The following is a 17,815-nucleotide window of genomic DNA, read 5'->3' as shown; positions in this document are numbered from 1 at the left end:
GTTCAAATCTAACTTGAGACAAATCCATGTTTCCGATCTGTAAAGAAGAATGGGCAGAATCAAAGTCCGGAAGAGTCGGATTTTAGTCTTTGTGGAAATGTTGGTCCTCTTCCACAGACACCATTTGAGCGAGGCGAACGCAGTGGCTGCCGGTCCAATTCTGCTGTGGATTTCCATGGTGGATGCAACTTTCTTCTCCTGGACCAGCGACCCAAGATATTTAAAGTCCTGCACTTGCTCGATCTGGACGCCTTCGAGATAGATGGTGGCTTGCAACCCATCTGTTGTCAGGGCCTTTGTCTTACCAGCATTGATCTTCAAACCGTATGGCCGGGCAATGCGGACAATGTCGTAGAGGATGTCCATGGCTTCAGCGTCGTTACTGGCAAGGATAGCACTATCATCAGCAAACATCAGGTCAGTCACATAGTGATCCTTGTCATATTGTATGCCCTGTCTGTTTCTGAATGCTTGCCTCATAATGGCGTCGACCACGATGTTGAAAAGCAACGGGGAGGCTAACGTCTGGGGGTTACTACCATAAAACGATAAAAACAATTTCCAGTTTTGTTTCTGCTAGTGGAATCTGTTATAAACTGGTAGTAAACTCCATCTAATTGCATTTGCGATTATATCGATAGCTGGAATTGTGTTGGTTTTTACGTTATTATGGTGAAATGTGTTTCCCCTTCACTGATATAAAACACATAAATACATTTTCAGAATCTTCTTCATTCCTATCGCGTTGCGTTCGGTTGGGGTGATTCCACGTTCGACTGCCATTTCTTGTAAACACAAAGGCGAATCGTGCATAAGCGAATTCGGTTCGTGTTATATAAGATAATGTTCCCCTATTTATAAATCGTGTATGATCGAATTCGTGTAATGTAAACACGTGTTATACGAGGACCGACTGTATTACCCTGTCCTCCACAATTCAAAGGCTAGGTTAAGGTTCAGCCACTTTTATTGGCACCTTCACCATTCTTTCTCCTTGCAGAGAATAGTTGCATGTCATAACTGATCCTAGCTCAGTCTTTACCAATTGAAAGTTCCTAGGCTTCCCTGTTCTGCCTTTCTGGAGGTTGTTGCTACTTTACTTGATGAAAACTCTACTATCTCTTACATGTTTCTTCCTGCACCTCAATATCATTTCCTCACTTACTCATCGATCTTCCCACTTTTCTCTCACTTCCTTCCCCCCTACTTTCTTACAATTTCTCTCTAACGACTTCTCTCTCTCTCTCTCTCTCATGTCTCCTCACCCCTCTTTTATTACTTTCCTCCTTCTATTCCATCCTCCCTTTCTCCTTTCTCGCCAATCACAACCATTTCTGAAAGATTCTCTTTCCTCTTATTTGTCAATTACTCATTTTAGGCAGAACTTTCCATGCCTTTGCCTCTTTCCCACAGAAGGTTTGTTGGTTCTCGTTTTGCAAGTATGGCCATCTGGGGTCCCTCTCCCGGTGGCCCTCACTAGTTTATATTTCATTCTTCTCTTTTTGTTTCGATTTTCCCCTTTCCATCCCATATATTACATAAAGGCAGTCATTTTATTCACTCCCACCACTTTACCGAAACCTGATTCCTAGGCCTCCACTGGTCCCTTCTCCCTTCCTTAGCGTCACACTCCCTCATTATTTATTGGGTTTAGGTTTCGCACCTGCTTTCCCATGTGGTCTACTTCTTATCATGAGGCCTTTATTATGTTTTCCCAAGTAACATCCCGCTGAGATCCCTGACTACTACATATTTCTTCCTTAAATCTCAGAAATTTAATGATTTCCATGTCTAAAAGAATAAATTTCTCTATATTTGTAAGATTGGTATCTTACAAGACAAAGCTAGCTTGGAAATCACAAGACTTGTGTGTGAGCGCGCGTGTGTGTGTGTGTGTGTGTGCGCGCGCCACTTAAAGTTCCAAACTTTTAGAAGTAAAATTTTCAGAATTAAAAAATGAAACTGTATACTTTATAACATATTTCAGAGTGTGTACAGAGCAACTGCAAGTGCAAGGCTCGCTGCAGTTGCACTACTATCAAATCAGCCTTCTCTGTAGTACACCTTACTTTATACTTTCAAAATCGACATTAGCAATCTCGATTTTCATTTTTATCATTAAAATATGATTGATCACACCCAGAATAATGGAAATAGTGGTTCCTAAATTGTATATAATTGTTTGTTCTGTTTTAATAGTCATGTCCTTCAATTACTAATTCTTCCTATTTTTCTTATTTAAAAATTATAGTTTTCTGCATTTTCCAACTCACCATAAATATAAATCCCCACTCCTGAGAATTGGTGATGCATACTTTTACAATACATTATTACAGTGAACCTATAATGTCTAAAATGAGAGGAAATGTCTTCTGAATACCTGTATATGTACTTAAAAGTAGAGAAAAACAGAAGGCTTTAGTGCACGTGGACATGCACATATGTTCAACTTTTCACACATTACATTTTATAATTACCTGGATGTGGCCTCCAAAAAAAAACATTCATTTTAATTTAGGTGCATGATATATGGCTTCTTTTTTGCCATCAATTTGAGCAACTCGGCGAGCCACAGTAAAAAGGTAATCACTTAATCTATAAATAAAATTAAATAAATTTTAGTACAATATAAATAAAATTATTTATATTATTGGTATCACAATTACTTGTATCAAATGACAGTCAATAATAGTTTATTTTAATAAAAAATAAAATGAGGCAAATTAAAATCAAACATTTCTTATAAAAACAAAAGTTTTTATAAGAAATGTTTGATTTTAGTCAACAAGTCACACGTCACAGAATATTTCTGCTTTATCACATAAGAGTACAGTGCAGAAATTATGCATTATAGTTTTTGAATAATAAGAAAACTGGTTTTTTCTTTGTTTATTAAATCAATAGTTTAAATTGTTAGGCATTAACTTCAAAGTACTTGTATACTTATATCCAATAAAGGAATGTGTTCTATCCAGTAAGTGATGGTGTAAAGATGCAATATAAGAAGGAGGTTGGTTTTAATGTATAGGGAAGGGAAAGTGTTTCATAAACCATTTTCTGCAAAATTTAATGACAACAAATGTAGAATCTTCTGAACAGCCCAGAGATGTTGAAAAGAAAGCCAGGGGCAACTAGGCTATTATAACTATTTCATCAATAGCATTTTACCACCTTGTTTTATAAAAATGTGGCGCAATGGGATGCATCACATTGTGGGCTCAGCTTTAATTACTGTAGTGCTGCCTGTTTTGTTCTGTTTTCTGATAAAACACAAATGAAGTCTAACAAGGTCATTTCAGATATTAAGTTTATAATTGAAAATAATTATAGTTGCAATTGAACTGTGAATGAATATCAATTAATTAAAGCATGTATTTTGGACTGTTTGGAAAAAAATAGAGGTAGGATACAGATGCTAATCCAAAAGAACAGGGTTTAAGAAATACCTACAGAAAAGATTGAACAGGAAACTGAACATCTGTGATAGGGATTGGAACAAATATGAAGTGAGAAACAATCTGACTACTCTCTTTTGCACAGTCTAAGAAATGAAGTGAAGTTTTAGGGGAATCACCCAGATGTGGGAATAATATTCCATGTAGGGCTGATTTGCACAGAATGAATAGCTATTTATAAGAAAAGTGACACTGAGAGCAAATGAGAAAAACTAGTTTTTTTGATTCAGAGGAAGCAATATTTGTGACATGCTTATGCCAGGAAAAGTTAGAAGCCAGAATTATTCTTAGTAAAGATATGTAATCCTATCTAGAAACCTGAATGTTTGTTGAAGGTGAACATGGGAGCAGAATACTGAAGTTAACTAAAGTTTATTATCACCAATGGAGAATGACTTGGAAATCACTATTTAAAGAAAGCAGAGGTGGATATCTGAGATGTAGCTGCTCACACAGATTAGAGTTTGTTGGACTGCAAGATGGAGTGTAGTGTACTATATTTAGCAAAACTAGACACAGGATTTCCAGTCAGAGAAAAGAGATTATTAATATATAGGAAGAAAATAGTGGGAGAGACCAGAACTTTCAGGAACTCCAACATTAATTCAGAAGTTAGAAGCACTACCATCACATGCAGTGGGCCGTTAGCCCATAAGACTGGAGGTTGTTTAAAAGGTTTATGCCAAACACAATTTGAAGCCTTTGAAATGCCAAGAGCACTTCACTGAGTTTCTTCACACTTTTACATTAAATCTGAAAAAGCAAGTCAAAATATCAACAGTTGATCAATCTGATGGATTCCATACTGGCAACTGTTAATCACAGTCAGAGATTAATAGTTAAAGAGTTGATATTAGCTTTTTATTACTTTGAAAAGAATTAACATTAAGTATAATTGGATGATAATTGGACAGAGAGATTTGTCACCCCTTTTTTAAGGACTTAGCTAGAAATAAGACAGGACTATGTAGACAGGATATGAAATTTACATGAAGGAAAATGCCAGTGGAACAAAGTGTATAAAGGTAACACAAAGCAGTGGTTAACTGTGGAGCACATGTTTTAAGAACAAGTGGAGAAATGCCATTAGGACCAACCAAGAAACTTCTGACACAGAGAAGATTATTCAGCATTCTTCTAATGTCTTTCTGTCAGAAGACCAAGAAGACACTGAATGGAATGTGTTTGGTGTGATAGAAGAAGAATATCAGAATATCAATGTAATATCAGAAGAATATCTTGACAAAGCTATTGTAGCCAATAGCTTTGTCAAGAGACCAGAAGGTATGAGTATCATTTGGGCAAGAAGCAAGTTTCTTACTATAAGCTCTTTTAAAATCTAGTTTGGATTTATTAATAACTTGTTTACAGCTGTTGCAAGCTTTAGTGTAAGCAGAAATTAAAGTGGAGATATGGATACAATCCATTTGCTACATTCTTGTATTGAAGGGAGCCTGAAGAACAGGATGGGTGCCCCTGAAGGATTTAAATGGGGGGGGTCCATCAAACTCTTAGCTGCTCACATCAATGCCACACAGCAGCAACCCCTAAGGCAGAATGTGCTGGTCCCACAGGAGCTAGTTGTTGCTGGTGACTATTGTCAGGGAAATGGGAAATATATTTTGCAAAAAGGGTAGGTGGAATAGAACCAAGGCATGTATGCCAGGGGACAAAAGTTGATGGTGTTGTATAGCAGATATCACCTTTTAAGGGCACAAAAGATGATATTGTATATGTTGGCACTAATTACATTAAGAGTAGGAGATCTACAGACTTACTTAACAAGTACAGGGCAATGTTGAAAACAAGTTACAAGTTAAATTGAAAGTGTCTGCAATTCTGCCCAGACGAGATAGGAGAGAGTACACGACAGCCTTCACAATCAATTTGACCATGGAGAGACTGTGTAAGGCTTATGGGGTAGAATTTTTCTCAGTGTGGTCTGTGCTTGTTAATATTATTTAGCAAATATTTATTGTTAATAAATATTTAGGAAATATAACAAATATTATTACACCCTTTCTATTTAAGTTTATCCCATCTCTGTAGAAGCAGTCTCTCCTGTTAACAAGCACAGACTATGCTGAGAAAAATTTTACCCCATGCACATTCTCTCCAGGGCCCAATTAATTGACAAGGCTCTCAATACGTACTCTCTTCTATCATGTTATCCCCTATCCTGACCTGTACTTGTTAAGCAAGTAGACTCAGATCTACTCAGTATCATTAGTGCCAACATGTACAATAATATCACCTTTTGTGCCCTTGAAAGTTGATCTCTGTTCTACGTCATCTGTTTTTGCCCCTAGCAAAAACAGATGGAATGTGTTTAAATATATTGTCAGGGAAATATATTGTTTCCCTGACAATAGAGTCACTGACAAAAGTTATCTTCTGTGGGGCCAGCACACTCTGCCTTGGGGGTTGCCACTGTATTGTGCCTCATGCTCATCAAGTAGAAGCTTTGGATTTGAGGTTTGCACAGGATGAATAGTTAGAAGTAATTTTTTTTTTGGTAGTTGTTGGCACATCGGCTTCTGTGGCCATAATGCACCTTCCAAGGTTTTTGCAGTACTTTGATCCAAGCCCGAGGCGGGATTCGAACCCGCGACCTTTGGATTGCCAGGCAGGCACTTTACTCCCCTGGCTAGCCCGGTCGGCAAGAAGAAAAGTAATGCCAGGAACAAAAAAGAAAGCCCAATATTTTTGATGCAGAAAATGCAATATTTGTGATGTGCATATACCAAGAGAGGTTAGAGTAATCCCTAATACAGATATGTGATCTGTATGAGTGTCATTGAAGATGAGCATATGAGCAGTGGATCTCTGTTTTGAGAGAAATAAGAAAGGACAGCTTTCTTTTCCCCACTGGAAAATTATCTAAAGATCAGCATTTAAGGAATTGGTGGTAAGAATACCGTTTTGTTGGTGGATATGTTAGAAGTCAAGGCTGTTATGCAGGGAATGGTTACTCAAACTGGAAAGTGGAATGTAGCATACTATCATCAGTATAACTATGGATAGGATTTTCAGTCAGCAGAAGTTCATTAATACACAACAGGAAAAGAGAGGGAGAAAAAAAACTAAGCCTTGAGCAATACCAACATTAATGGAGAAGTTAGATTGGTGCCATATAGCATCACCCACAGTGAAAAATCAGAGGAAAACTGAAAAAGTCAGTTAAAGAAGGGAAACATAAAAAGCACATGTATGTGCCTTAAGAATTTTATTTTCATTTAAAACACAAACATGCACTTTCATTTACATAAAATCCGTAACTTTCATCTGTTTAGATCAGGGGTGGCAACTTTTTTCGTCAGTGGGCCGAATGAAATTTTCGCATCATGATGCGGGCTGGAATAGATTGAACGATTTAATAAAAAAAATCAGAACCTAAAAAATGTTATATTACTTGAATTACCAAATTATTAATGTAATACAATATTTAAATTTGTCAGAGCTCTATCTGTTTTGACAAAATTTTCAAAGTATTTTGTTGATTATGCAAACCACATTTTAAATTTTCTGCTTCAATTTTCATTTGTTCCGGTGAAAATAGCTTATATTTTACGAAATGTTTTTTTTGAAAAATGCCTTTTTAGATTATATTCTTTAAAAACGGAAATAGTTTCGTTACAAACCAAACAAACAGCTTTATCGTCTATATTTGCAATTAAATATCTGAATGTCCAATTATCATTGAAAATGCGGCATTCGGCATCAATTTCTTTTTTTTTTTTTTAATTGGCTCATTTTATGGGCTATAAATTATATTAAATTAAAAATTGCAATAATTAGAAAAGGCATAAAACATAAAATATCTCGCACCAATATTATTTTTTTCAATAAGAAGTCAAACCCAAAGGAACTTCGTTCGATCGATGCTACAATAATAATTAGGAAATAACTCTTTAACGCTGCGTAGAATCACTTGGTTACTGTTGTACTGGCTGCGATTCCCGATTGAACCGAATTAAGCCGAATGTTTACGGCGAGTGTAGTCAGGTATGGATTTTCTATATTTATGCATTTACCGAGGGGGCCGGATTCAACATTGTCACGGGCCGGCTGTTGCCCACCCCTGGTTTAGATGATAAAATATTTTGCAGCAGCTCCTCCACTTTTTTTTTTCTTTATAAACATCATATCATTGACTGTTGAATCAGGCTGTTGTTCAAAATAACATATAGCTGTATCTAAGGCATTTTTGGGAAACATTTGTCATCCTGCTGCATGAAAAATTATTTTGCACTGGATATAGTAGTAATGGAGGCATGTAAAGCAAGAAGGCAAGCATATGAGTTTATGTAGCATCAGCCAAAAAAAAAAAACCCAATTTCACACATCCGTTCCCTCTAAAAGGTTGTCCAGTTCCTCCTTGAATTTATTTAAGCTATCAGCTTCCACAACAATGGATGGAAGTTTGTTCCAGCAATTAACCACCTGCTCGCTAAAGGCAAATTTTTGCACATCTATTTTACAACTGTCTTTCCTCAATTTGATTTTTATGGTTACTCAGGTTCGTAATCTGAGCAAACAGAAGAATCCATCAGAATTCAGCGTGCTCAACCCATTCAAGGCCTTATACACCTCAGTCAGATCACCTTGCAAGTGATCTGATTGAGCTGCTGCAATTTGCAGAACTTAAACCTTTCTTGGTAAGAGGACCCCCTTTTTTCCCCTCACCAATCTTGTTGCCCTTCTCTGAACACACTCAAGCAACTCTACATCCTTCCTAAAATGAGGCCTCCAGACCTGTAAGCAGCACTCAAGGTGTGGCCTGATCAGTGCATTATACAGAGGGATAGTCACCTGCCTTTCCCTACTAGCAATATTCCTGTATATCATTGACAATACCCCATGACCTGCTCTGGTAGCCTGTCTGCACTGCTCTTCAGTCTTCTGCATTTTCCTCCCTTAATTGACTGCACAATTACTCCCCAGATCTTTTTAATTTTCTACCACCCTAAGTGTAGTACAACACAGTAGGTACATTTCTCTGGGGTTATTTCTACACATATGCAGTACTTTGCATTTGTCAATGTTAAACTTCAGTTGCCACTTCTCCGCCCATCTGCCCAAATTTTTCTAACTCCTGTTGCAGTAGCACACTGCCATTACTGTCATTAACAACCCTGAAAACCTTTGTATCATCTCATCTGCAAACAACATTAAGCCTGATATACCTTCATCAATATCACTGAAAAATATACAAAATAACAGTGGGCCCAACACTGAACCCTGGGGAACTCCACTAATAACATTAGTCCACCAGTCAACCACCCTTTTGTACATTGTAGCAACTTACCATTAATACCAAGTATATGATATCAAAATTTTTTGCATCCAGTTCCTTTGTAACCACATCATACTATCCAATCAAATTTAAAGACTTTCTCTTAACAAACTCATGCCGTGTCTGAATTATTACTGTAGTCTTGTCTAGATGATCCTGTAATGCTTCTTTAACCAGTGATTCCATTATTTTCTCCCGGAACAGAAGTTAAACTAACTGGTCTGTAATTACTCATGTCTTCTTTGTGAATTGGGGATACAGTTGCACATCTCCAGTAAGTGGAGACTTCTACTGAGTTTAAGGTGTTCTCATAATTATGGCTAAAGGTTTGCTTACTTCCTTTGCCACCTCCTTTAATATAACTAGATAGATCCCATCCACTCCAGGTGCCTTTAATATGTGAAACTTCCACAATTTCTCCTCCACTTTGCTCTGTTATTGCAAAATCATTAAGCACTCTGTTACAGTTTGATAAACTTCTGGCATTTTCCTCTCTTAATAATTCCTCTTTTGTGAATGTAGATGCAAAATACTCATTCAGATCATCAGCTATCTGAGCAGGATCATCAACAGTCAAACTATCGATGTCAAGTGGAAAAATCTGATTCATCCCCTTCCTTCTAGATTTTATATAAGTAAAGACGTCCTTGATGATTTTCTTAGCATCCTTTGCCAAAGATTTTTCGTAATCCGATTTTGCTTGCCTAACTTCCATTGTGACTTGATTACAGACTAGCTTATATCTGCCATAGGCTTCTGTGTCACCTGATAATTTATATGCATCCCATGCATTTTATTCTCTGCCACAAATCTCATTAGTTTATCTGAAATCCATTTAGGCCTAAACCTTGAACAATATTTCTTAATTGGTATGAAACTTTTAGTAGCTTCCACAATTAATTCCTTGAATTCCCATTAAGATTTTGCTGTTGATAACATCATCAGTTGATCCCACTGTACAGAATTTAAAAACTGTCTGAGACCACTGTACTCACCTTTATGGAAACAAAAAACCGTTTCCTTTACCCCTGATGGTAATTATATCTTTAAGTAAATCCCACATCAGTACGCTGTGATCAGTGCCACTTAGCGGTTCCTTTATCTGCAAATTCTTAATACATGAACGATCACTGCTGATAACTAGATCAAGAGTATTACCCTCTCTGGTTGCCTCTCGAACGTGCTGCTGTAGAAAATAATCATCCAATAAATCCACAAAAGTAACCACATCATACATACATCCAATAAATCCACAAAAGTAACCACATCATACTAAGACTGGAACTTGTGGGTTAGTCACTCACAGAGTGACTAACCCACAAGTTCCAGTCAATATCTGGGAAGTTAAAATCCCCCATAATAACATAATCTGATTTCCTGGCCCATTCTATTTCTCTGTACAATTGTTCATTGTACTCATTAGAGTCATTAGGCCGAAAACATACTCCTACTCTCATTTTTTCTTTCCCAGTGCTTATGTCACACCAAATTGACTCAACATTGCACTGCCCATCTATGTCAACTGGATATACTTCCTTAGATTTTGTTTTTCTTAATCAACAGCATAATCCCTCCTTCCCTGTCTATCCTTTCTGTACACATTGTACTCCCCAAATTCCAATTCTGCACTGCTTATATCTGTGTGACACCATGTCTCTGATATCCCAACAATATCTGCCTTTGATGTTTTGACAGCACTTCAAATTCATCAAATTTATTTACTATACTTCTAGTATTGATGTACACGCAATTATACATGCACCTATTCTTAAAAAATTAAATTTTCTGTTTATACTCCGGCACGACAACCAAGTCAGTAGAGTTTACAATAAATCGTCAATACAAATATTTATCGTATTTAGTAGTCACGGGTTTGAACCCTGGTCCACTCAAGGAACGCGTGCTATGCACTCTCGCTCCTGACCATTCGGCTACGTCAAGCATTGGACCCTAACACAGCCCTTGTATTTATTTGTTTCATGATGACTCCCACCAGTCCCTGACCCCCAAGCACCCCACCCTCCAGATATGATCCAATCTCTTCTTTTCATATTTAGATCCATCTGTTTCTGTATTTATGTGATTTCTGCATTTCAGTAATTTCATTTTCCAACAAATCAGTGAATGTTTATTGGAAAACATTACTGAATTCATTGTTGTACATCTTTTTGCCAGAAATTTTTGAAACTTTAATTTGTTTGAAACCAGTTAATAAACTATGTTCTTTATTATCTCTCAAAAGTTTAGAACTCACCAGTGTTGTCAACCTAAGGCCAAAGTTTTATCCAAGATTTAGTAAACATTGAACTTGAAATTTCATTCTATGTTTGTGCTATATCGTAAAAACATAATTATAGTTGATAACTTTTAATGACTGTTTAAGACTAATATTTATCTCTTCTATTTTTTTTTGATAGAACTCAAATTTAGGCCTGTTCTTCAATAAAATTTCTCTTTTGATAAATGACTTTAGATCTGATTACTGGATAATCTCTTTTCAATACTTAATATCATGACTTTTTTTTCTAACATCTAAGCCATCTGTCAGTTGGTGTAAAACTTTCTGCACCATCTAAGACTAAGGCCATTCCTTTGATGCTGCTTTTATGGATGTTTTGATTGAAGTTGTGTTGTCTTTCTTGCATAAACTACAGCCACAATGCATTGTCTATTACTCTAATTTTGGTTCCTTTAAAGTGGAGCAAGAAATTAAAAGTCATTGTGAAAAAAATTCACTACAAAATCTTTATAGATTTTTTATGATTTTTTCCAATATTTTGCAGTTGTCTCATCCACAATTCAACAGTAATTTTTTTTTAGAGACAGCTTTGTCAGGACCTGTTTGACAGTCTTTTCTGAGCATTCATTTGGATGCTCAGGATGTTCAGAATGTTCACAGAAAACTTTTTTTTCATCCATATGTCATTAATTTATGTAATATTTAATTAAGACATTATATAATTACAATAATAAACACTTTTTATTGGTGCAAAAACAGTTTAAACATAGCAACAATCTCTCAGGAAGCATACAACTTAACAGGAGGGCATGTGTACTACACTAGCCTACTAGCTGACAGTATACTAAACCAGTGCCCATGGCACAGACTGTAGCACATCATGGATATCAGATGAAATGTTTTAAAAAGAGAAGGAAGAGCACTGGTTAATCCATCAAGTCAGTCATGCAGTCTTAGGCTTCTATTGTATATATTAAACTTCATGCATTCATTACACACTTCGAAAACACACACACACACACACACACACACACACACGCACACGCACACACACACACACACACTTGCTGATGCACCAACAAATTTAACAACAACAATAACAACACACACATATATATATTTATTTAAAGACATATACCTATTAAGATATTTCAAGGCACTATCATCAATTTCTTCTGCCCTAACAAGTGGAATAACTCTGTAATAGAAATAAGACAACTTATCCAAATAAATCCATTAACAAACTAGAAGAAAAATTCTCTGTAAACTAATTTGTTATAAATAAATATAATTTCTACAAATTATATACAGAAAACTGAATTAAAACTTATTTTCGTTGCATATAAAACCTAATTAATGTGATCAGTTAATGCAAAGTCATTATTAATCCACTTTTGAAATTGATATTTCAAAAATAAGTACTGTGAAATGCAGGTTTTCTGTATATTTTCTGCAATTTAATATTTCTTGACATATTCAAGAAATGTCATCTGATGTTGAACAACAGCTATTTGCATATATCGCAGATCAAAACAAAATTTGAATTCGCACAGTCACTACACAAATTCATATTTACCTTCTTTCAGTTACTAAATGTATTGAAAATTTAGTATTTTCAATACATTTAGTATAAAAAATTTGTCTCCCATAAATTCTTATTCAGTGCGACTGATTTATGATTATGAAAGTGTCTGTTGATGTTTAGAATTCTTCTCAGCTTGCATGAACCTTGTGTTGTTTTGATAACGTTTCTTATAACTCAGTATTGGTAACATTTTTCCTACGTGAATGTGGCTTCATTTGCATCAGTATCTCCTGGCTGTGTTTGCAGCACTTTAGTATGTCATGACATATTCAAATAATCATTAAAACAGTATCTATTAAGCACTAAATAATAAAAACGACATTGTGGAAGAAAGCTGATAAAGATATTTTAAAGATTTTGCTTTCTTACAACACAGTAAGTAGACATATTCAAGAAATGTCATCTATGTTGAACAACAGCTATTTGCATATATCGCAGATCAAAACAAAATATGAATTTGCACAGTCACTACACAAATTCATACTTACCTTCTTTCAGCACGACGAGAAATTGCCCTAGCAAGATGTAAAGACGCACTAGCTTGTCCTCCACCCTAAAAACAAGAAAATTTTTACTTCATCTAATATATTCTATATATATACTACTCTGATAAAGCAGTTAAATAGCATTCTTCAAGGATAATGCTGATAATAAAGCCAAGAATTAAATGCAAAATTCTGCATTCTGGCTGAGTAGAATTTAATCTAGAATCTTGAAAAAAAGATATTATGACATAACCTAATATAATGGAAGCAACTTCATTATCTCCTTTGGAATCAGTATTAAATCAACTTTAACACATTCGGTGCCACCAATATTATAGAGGCCTATTCAATGTGCAGTAATTTTCGGATTGTTGAGAAATAAACATTCCAAAATTCTCAACATTCTGAAAATTCATAGATAATGATTGAAAAGTAAAAGTCTAGAATTCATAGCTAAAGGTGAACACTTACTTTGGACTGAGCCATAAATCAGAACAAAACTCAAAATTTTTTTGAAAGTTTATTCTATATGCCTAAAATAACACCTTGACACAAGCAAAAAACAAATAAAAATGTTTACTAAGCTATAAACAAAAATGAATTGCTGATGCTAACAGCCCAGAGTTCAATCAGAGTACTGAAAGAATAGACACATTCCTTTACTCTTACACCACTCATATACTGACAGCTTAACAATGCCTGCCTCTATGTGTTACAGCACATTGGATGCTGTGCTGTGATGTATGTAAGCATTATGGCAAGCTTGGGTTACTGTTGAATGCTTATATGCATTGACGCAGTGAACGCATTAAACTGTGAGCTATGGTAGTCGCAAAAAAAAAAAAATTAAAAAAAATAAATAAATAAATGTTATACGTATAGCAGAGGCCAAAATATAAAATACGAAAGGTATTCATCACCTGCTGAGAGAAACACATGCCTAACATCATTGCTGCCAACTTTTACTAATTTTGTTTTATTAAACAATATACATTTTTCTATAGAAAGATTCAATGTCTAATCAATTATATAATTATTATCAAGCACAACAATCCATCTTGAAACCTACTTATTAATCCCCCTTTTATAAAAGGAAGTGGGTTTTAATGCAAAGAATTGTAGAGCCCCAATTTCACCTCATCAGTATTTCAGATAGCTTTATCACCTTAACAGGTTAGATTTCATGCATGGTGTGTTAAATTTCAGGTACATTTAATTTCTTAAATTAACCGAATTTTTTCTTTTTCTGTTATTAATAGAAGTGAAAAGTAAATAACTAATTATTTTGTTATCAATTAATTATTAATTGATTAAATAATAATATATTATAAAAATATCTCACAATCTAATATTCAATTAAATAACAAAATTCAACATTTTGTGATCGCAACACATATTTCATACTGTGAAGTAGTTAATTAAAGAAATGGCAACAGTATCTCAGATCATAGTATGCTGATGCTACAATTTTGTAATGTGCTTTATCAATTTCTTCCTGGAGTTTAATAATAATTGAAATATAACAATATTTCATGTTTCTGTTGTGATTAATATAATAAGCAAGTAGTAACAATTCATGACTATATTTAGTAAACTCAAATATACTATATCTAGTATATTTGAGGATCTCAATTATAAATTAATGGGATCCTCAAAGAGCAATGACTTATGCACAAACCGAAATGAAATGTTTTCAGTGAATTTGCAGTCACTTGGAGAAATGAATGGGTGGATGTACATCCACCCATTCATTTCTCCAATCAGCACATGATAACAAACATAATATATAGTGCTTCAGCTAGAATATATTGCATGTGGATAGCCTATGTGATATGTATGAAAAGAAAAAAAAAAAATAATAACTATTGGATTTCTATCTGTCTAATTTTAATGAAATTTGGGATGGCTTGACAAAGCTTTCTAAAAGAAGTAAATATAAAATTTCATGAAAATCTCTCCACTGGGAATTGAATTATTACATTCAGATGGATGGAAATGGTGAAGATAACAGGTGCGTATGCATACATATGCAAACACTCCTAAAAAGTACTTTGGTCATGTGAATAAATGGCATTCTGCAGGCACATCTGCGCGATGTGTCTTCAGAATACCATTGACGAGTAGAGCAGAGGGGCATAACTCCCTAGCATAAATCTCTCATCTTTTGTCAAACCATTCCTGCTGAATGCAGTTGAGCATTACTGTGAGACAGAATGACACCTTTGCTATACTCAAAATGTTCATAATACGTATCAGGTGGTCTTACCTGAAATAGACTATTGGACTAATACCTCAAAGTGGACTATGAATGTGGTATTTCACCAAATGCACAAGTTTTTTGGAACACAGACATGACTTTGATTTAGGAACCAGCACCTGAAGCTTTACAGGTTATTTTTTGACTGAATCACCACCAGTCCACTTCCATTTGCAGATCACATTATCAATCATAAACCTAGGGATTTTCAGTGGCATTGAAATATCATGTGCAGACCAATTGCTTATGTGGCATCCTATTATCATTCCCTGCAGGAAGCATGTTAATTTTGTTGAATGCAGCATCTTGCATTCACAATCATATTACTGACCACTTGAAGGCACATGAGAATAATTATAGTTGTGTCTCACAAGTGGTGCTTGGGTAGGATGTGACCAACTTTCAATGCAGGAGTGTCCAGATATTAATGGTAGGGCATTAGCATTAGTAGAGGCATATGATGCAAGAAAGCAAGTTTATGCAGCATCAAATGCCTACCCAGCTCAGCCTTAAATTTATTTAGGATATTAGCTTCCACAACAAAAGATGGAAGCCTGTTCCACCAATCAAATACCCAATGGCTAATGGCAAATTTCCACATATCTATCCTACAACTATCTTTCCTCAATTTGAAACTGTGCCCCTCAGGTTCTTAATCTGAGCAAGACGAAGAATCCCATCAGCATTCAGCTTGCTCAACCCATTCAAGGCCTTATACACCTCAATCAGATCACCTCACAGGTGCCTACTCTCCAGGTGCTGCAATTTGCAGAACTTAAGCCTTTCTTGGTAAGAGCACCCCTTTGTTCCCCTCACCAATCTTGTTGCCCTTATTCTCATTCTCAGTACTCATTCTAGCAACTCTACATCCTTCCTAAAATGAGGCCTCCAGACCTGTACACAGGCGTGGCCCAACAACTGCCTTGTATAATGGGATAATCACCTCCCTATCCCTGCTAGCAAAATTCCTATATATCATTGACAAGGCTCCATGACCTGCCCTGGCAGCCCGTCTGCACTGCTCAGCGAACTTCATATTTGACTGCACAAGTACCCCCAGGTCTTTTTCACTTTCCACTTCCCTGAGTTTAGTACCACACAGTTGGTACGTTTCTCTTCGGTTATCGCAACCCACATGCAGTACTTTGCATCTGTCAATGTTAAACTTCAGTTGCCACTTCTCAGCCCATTTTCCCAACTTATCTAAATTCAGTTCAAGTAGCATACTGTCTTTACTGTCGTTAACAACCCTGCCAACCTTTGTATCATCTGCAAACTTGGACATTAAACCTGATATACCTTCATCAATATCATTGATAAATATACAAAACAACAATGGTGCCCAACACCGAACTCTGGGGAACTCTATTAACAACATTTGCCCACGAAGAGCAGTGTTCATTGATTACCACTGTCTGTTGTCTCCCACTCAACCATCCCTTTATCCATTTTAGCAACTTACCCTTAATGCCATACCTCTCAAATTTGTACAGCAGTCTTCCATGTGCAACAGTATCAAAATCTTCCTGAAATCCAAGTATATGATATCAAAATTATTTTTGGCATTCAGTTCCTCTGTGACCACATCATAGTATCCAATTAAATTAGGCAAGACCTCCCTTTAACAAACCCATGCTGTGTCTTAACTATTACTGCAGTCTTGTCTAGATGATTCTGCAATGTTTCTTTAACCAGTGATTCCATTATTTTCCCCGGAACACAAGTTAAACTAACAGGTCTGTAGTTATACTTTTGTCACCTTTTGAACCCCCTTTGTGAATTGGTGATACATTTGCACACCTCCAGTCCATGGAGACTTCCCCTGAGTCAAAGGAAGCTCTCATAATTATGGCTAAGGGTTTGCTTCTTCCTTTGCTGCCTCCTTTAATATAACTGGATAGATCCCATTCATCCCAGGTGCCTTCCTTATGTTTAACTTCCACAATTTCTCCTCCATTTTGCTCTCAGTTATTACAAAATCATTTAGCTCCCCGTTAGTGTTTGATAAACTTCTGGCACTTCCCTCATTGAATAACTCCTCATGTGTAAATCTAGATGCAAAATACTCATTCAGTTTGTCAGCTACCTGAGCATTATCATCAAATAGTGAATCCATCTATGTTAAGTGGTACAATCTGATTCAACCCTTTCCTTTTAGAATTTACATAAGTAAAGAACTCTTTGCTGTTTTTCTTTGCATCCTTCGCCAAAGATTTCTCATAATCTGCCTTCGCCTGCCTAACCTCCTTTGTGACTTGATTACAGGCTAGTTTATACCTGCCATAGGCTTCTGTGTCACCTGATACTTTATATGCATCCTATACATTCTTCTTCTCTGCCACAGGCTTCCCATTTAGAATTCGACGTTGGTAACATCATCACAGTTGATTCCACTGTACAGAAGTTAAAAACTCTCTGAGTCCACTGTAGTCACCTTTACAAAAGCAAAAGCCCTTCCCTTTAGCCTTGATGGTAGCTACATCTTTAAGTAATTCCCA

At 35.9% G+C, this 17,815-nt stretch overlaps 1 protein-coding gene across 2 annotated transcripts in view; it reads right to left on the bottom strand.

The window, feature by feature from the left end:
* The window catches only part of LOC150088706 (corrinoid adenosyltransferase MMAB-like), a 90,966-nt gene that overhangs the window by 18,209 nt on the left and 54,942 nt on the right, over positions 1-17,815 (bottom strand). The window contains exons 6-8 of one of the 2 annotated variants that reach the window (XM_090369622.1): positions 13,064-13,128; positions 12,129-12,188; positions 2,478-2,595 (exon numbers count right to left, since the gene is read on the bottom strand). In XM_090369622.1, the coding sequence (XP_090225748.1) occupies positions 2,505-2,595; positions 12,129-12,188; positions 13,064-13,128 (216 nt within the window). In that variant the 3' untranslated portion in view covers positions 2,478-2,504. The remainder of the gene's footprint in view (positions 1-2,477; positions 2,596-12,128; positions 12,189-13,063; positions 13,129-17,815) is intronic. The other variant, XM_090369624.1, reaches the window with a different exon arrangement.

This window comes from Mastigoproctus giganteus, chromosome 3, assembly GCF_048544385.1.
Source record: "Mastigoproctus giganteus isolate SK-2022 chromosome 3, ASM4854438v1, whole genome shotgun sequence".
NCBI classification, from domain to species: Eukaryota; Metazoa; Arthropoda; class Arachnida; order Uropygi; family Thelyphonidae; genus Mastigoproctus; species Mastigoproctus giganteus.
Note: the sequence above shows the minus strand (reverse complement) of the source record. Positions and strands in the feature narration are given on the sequence as shown.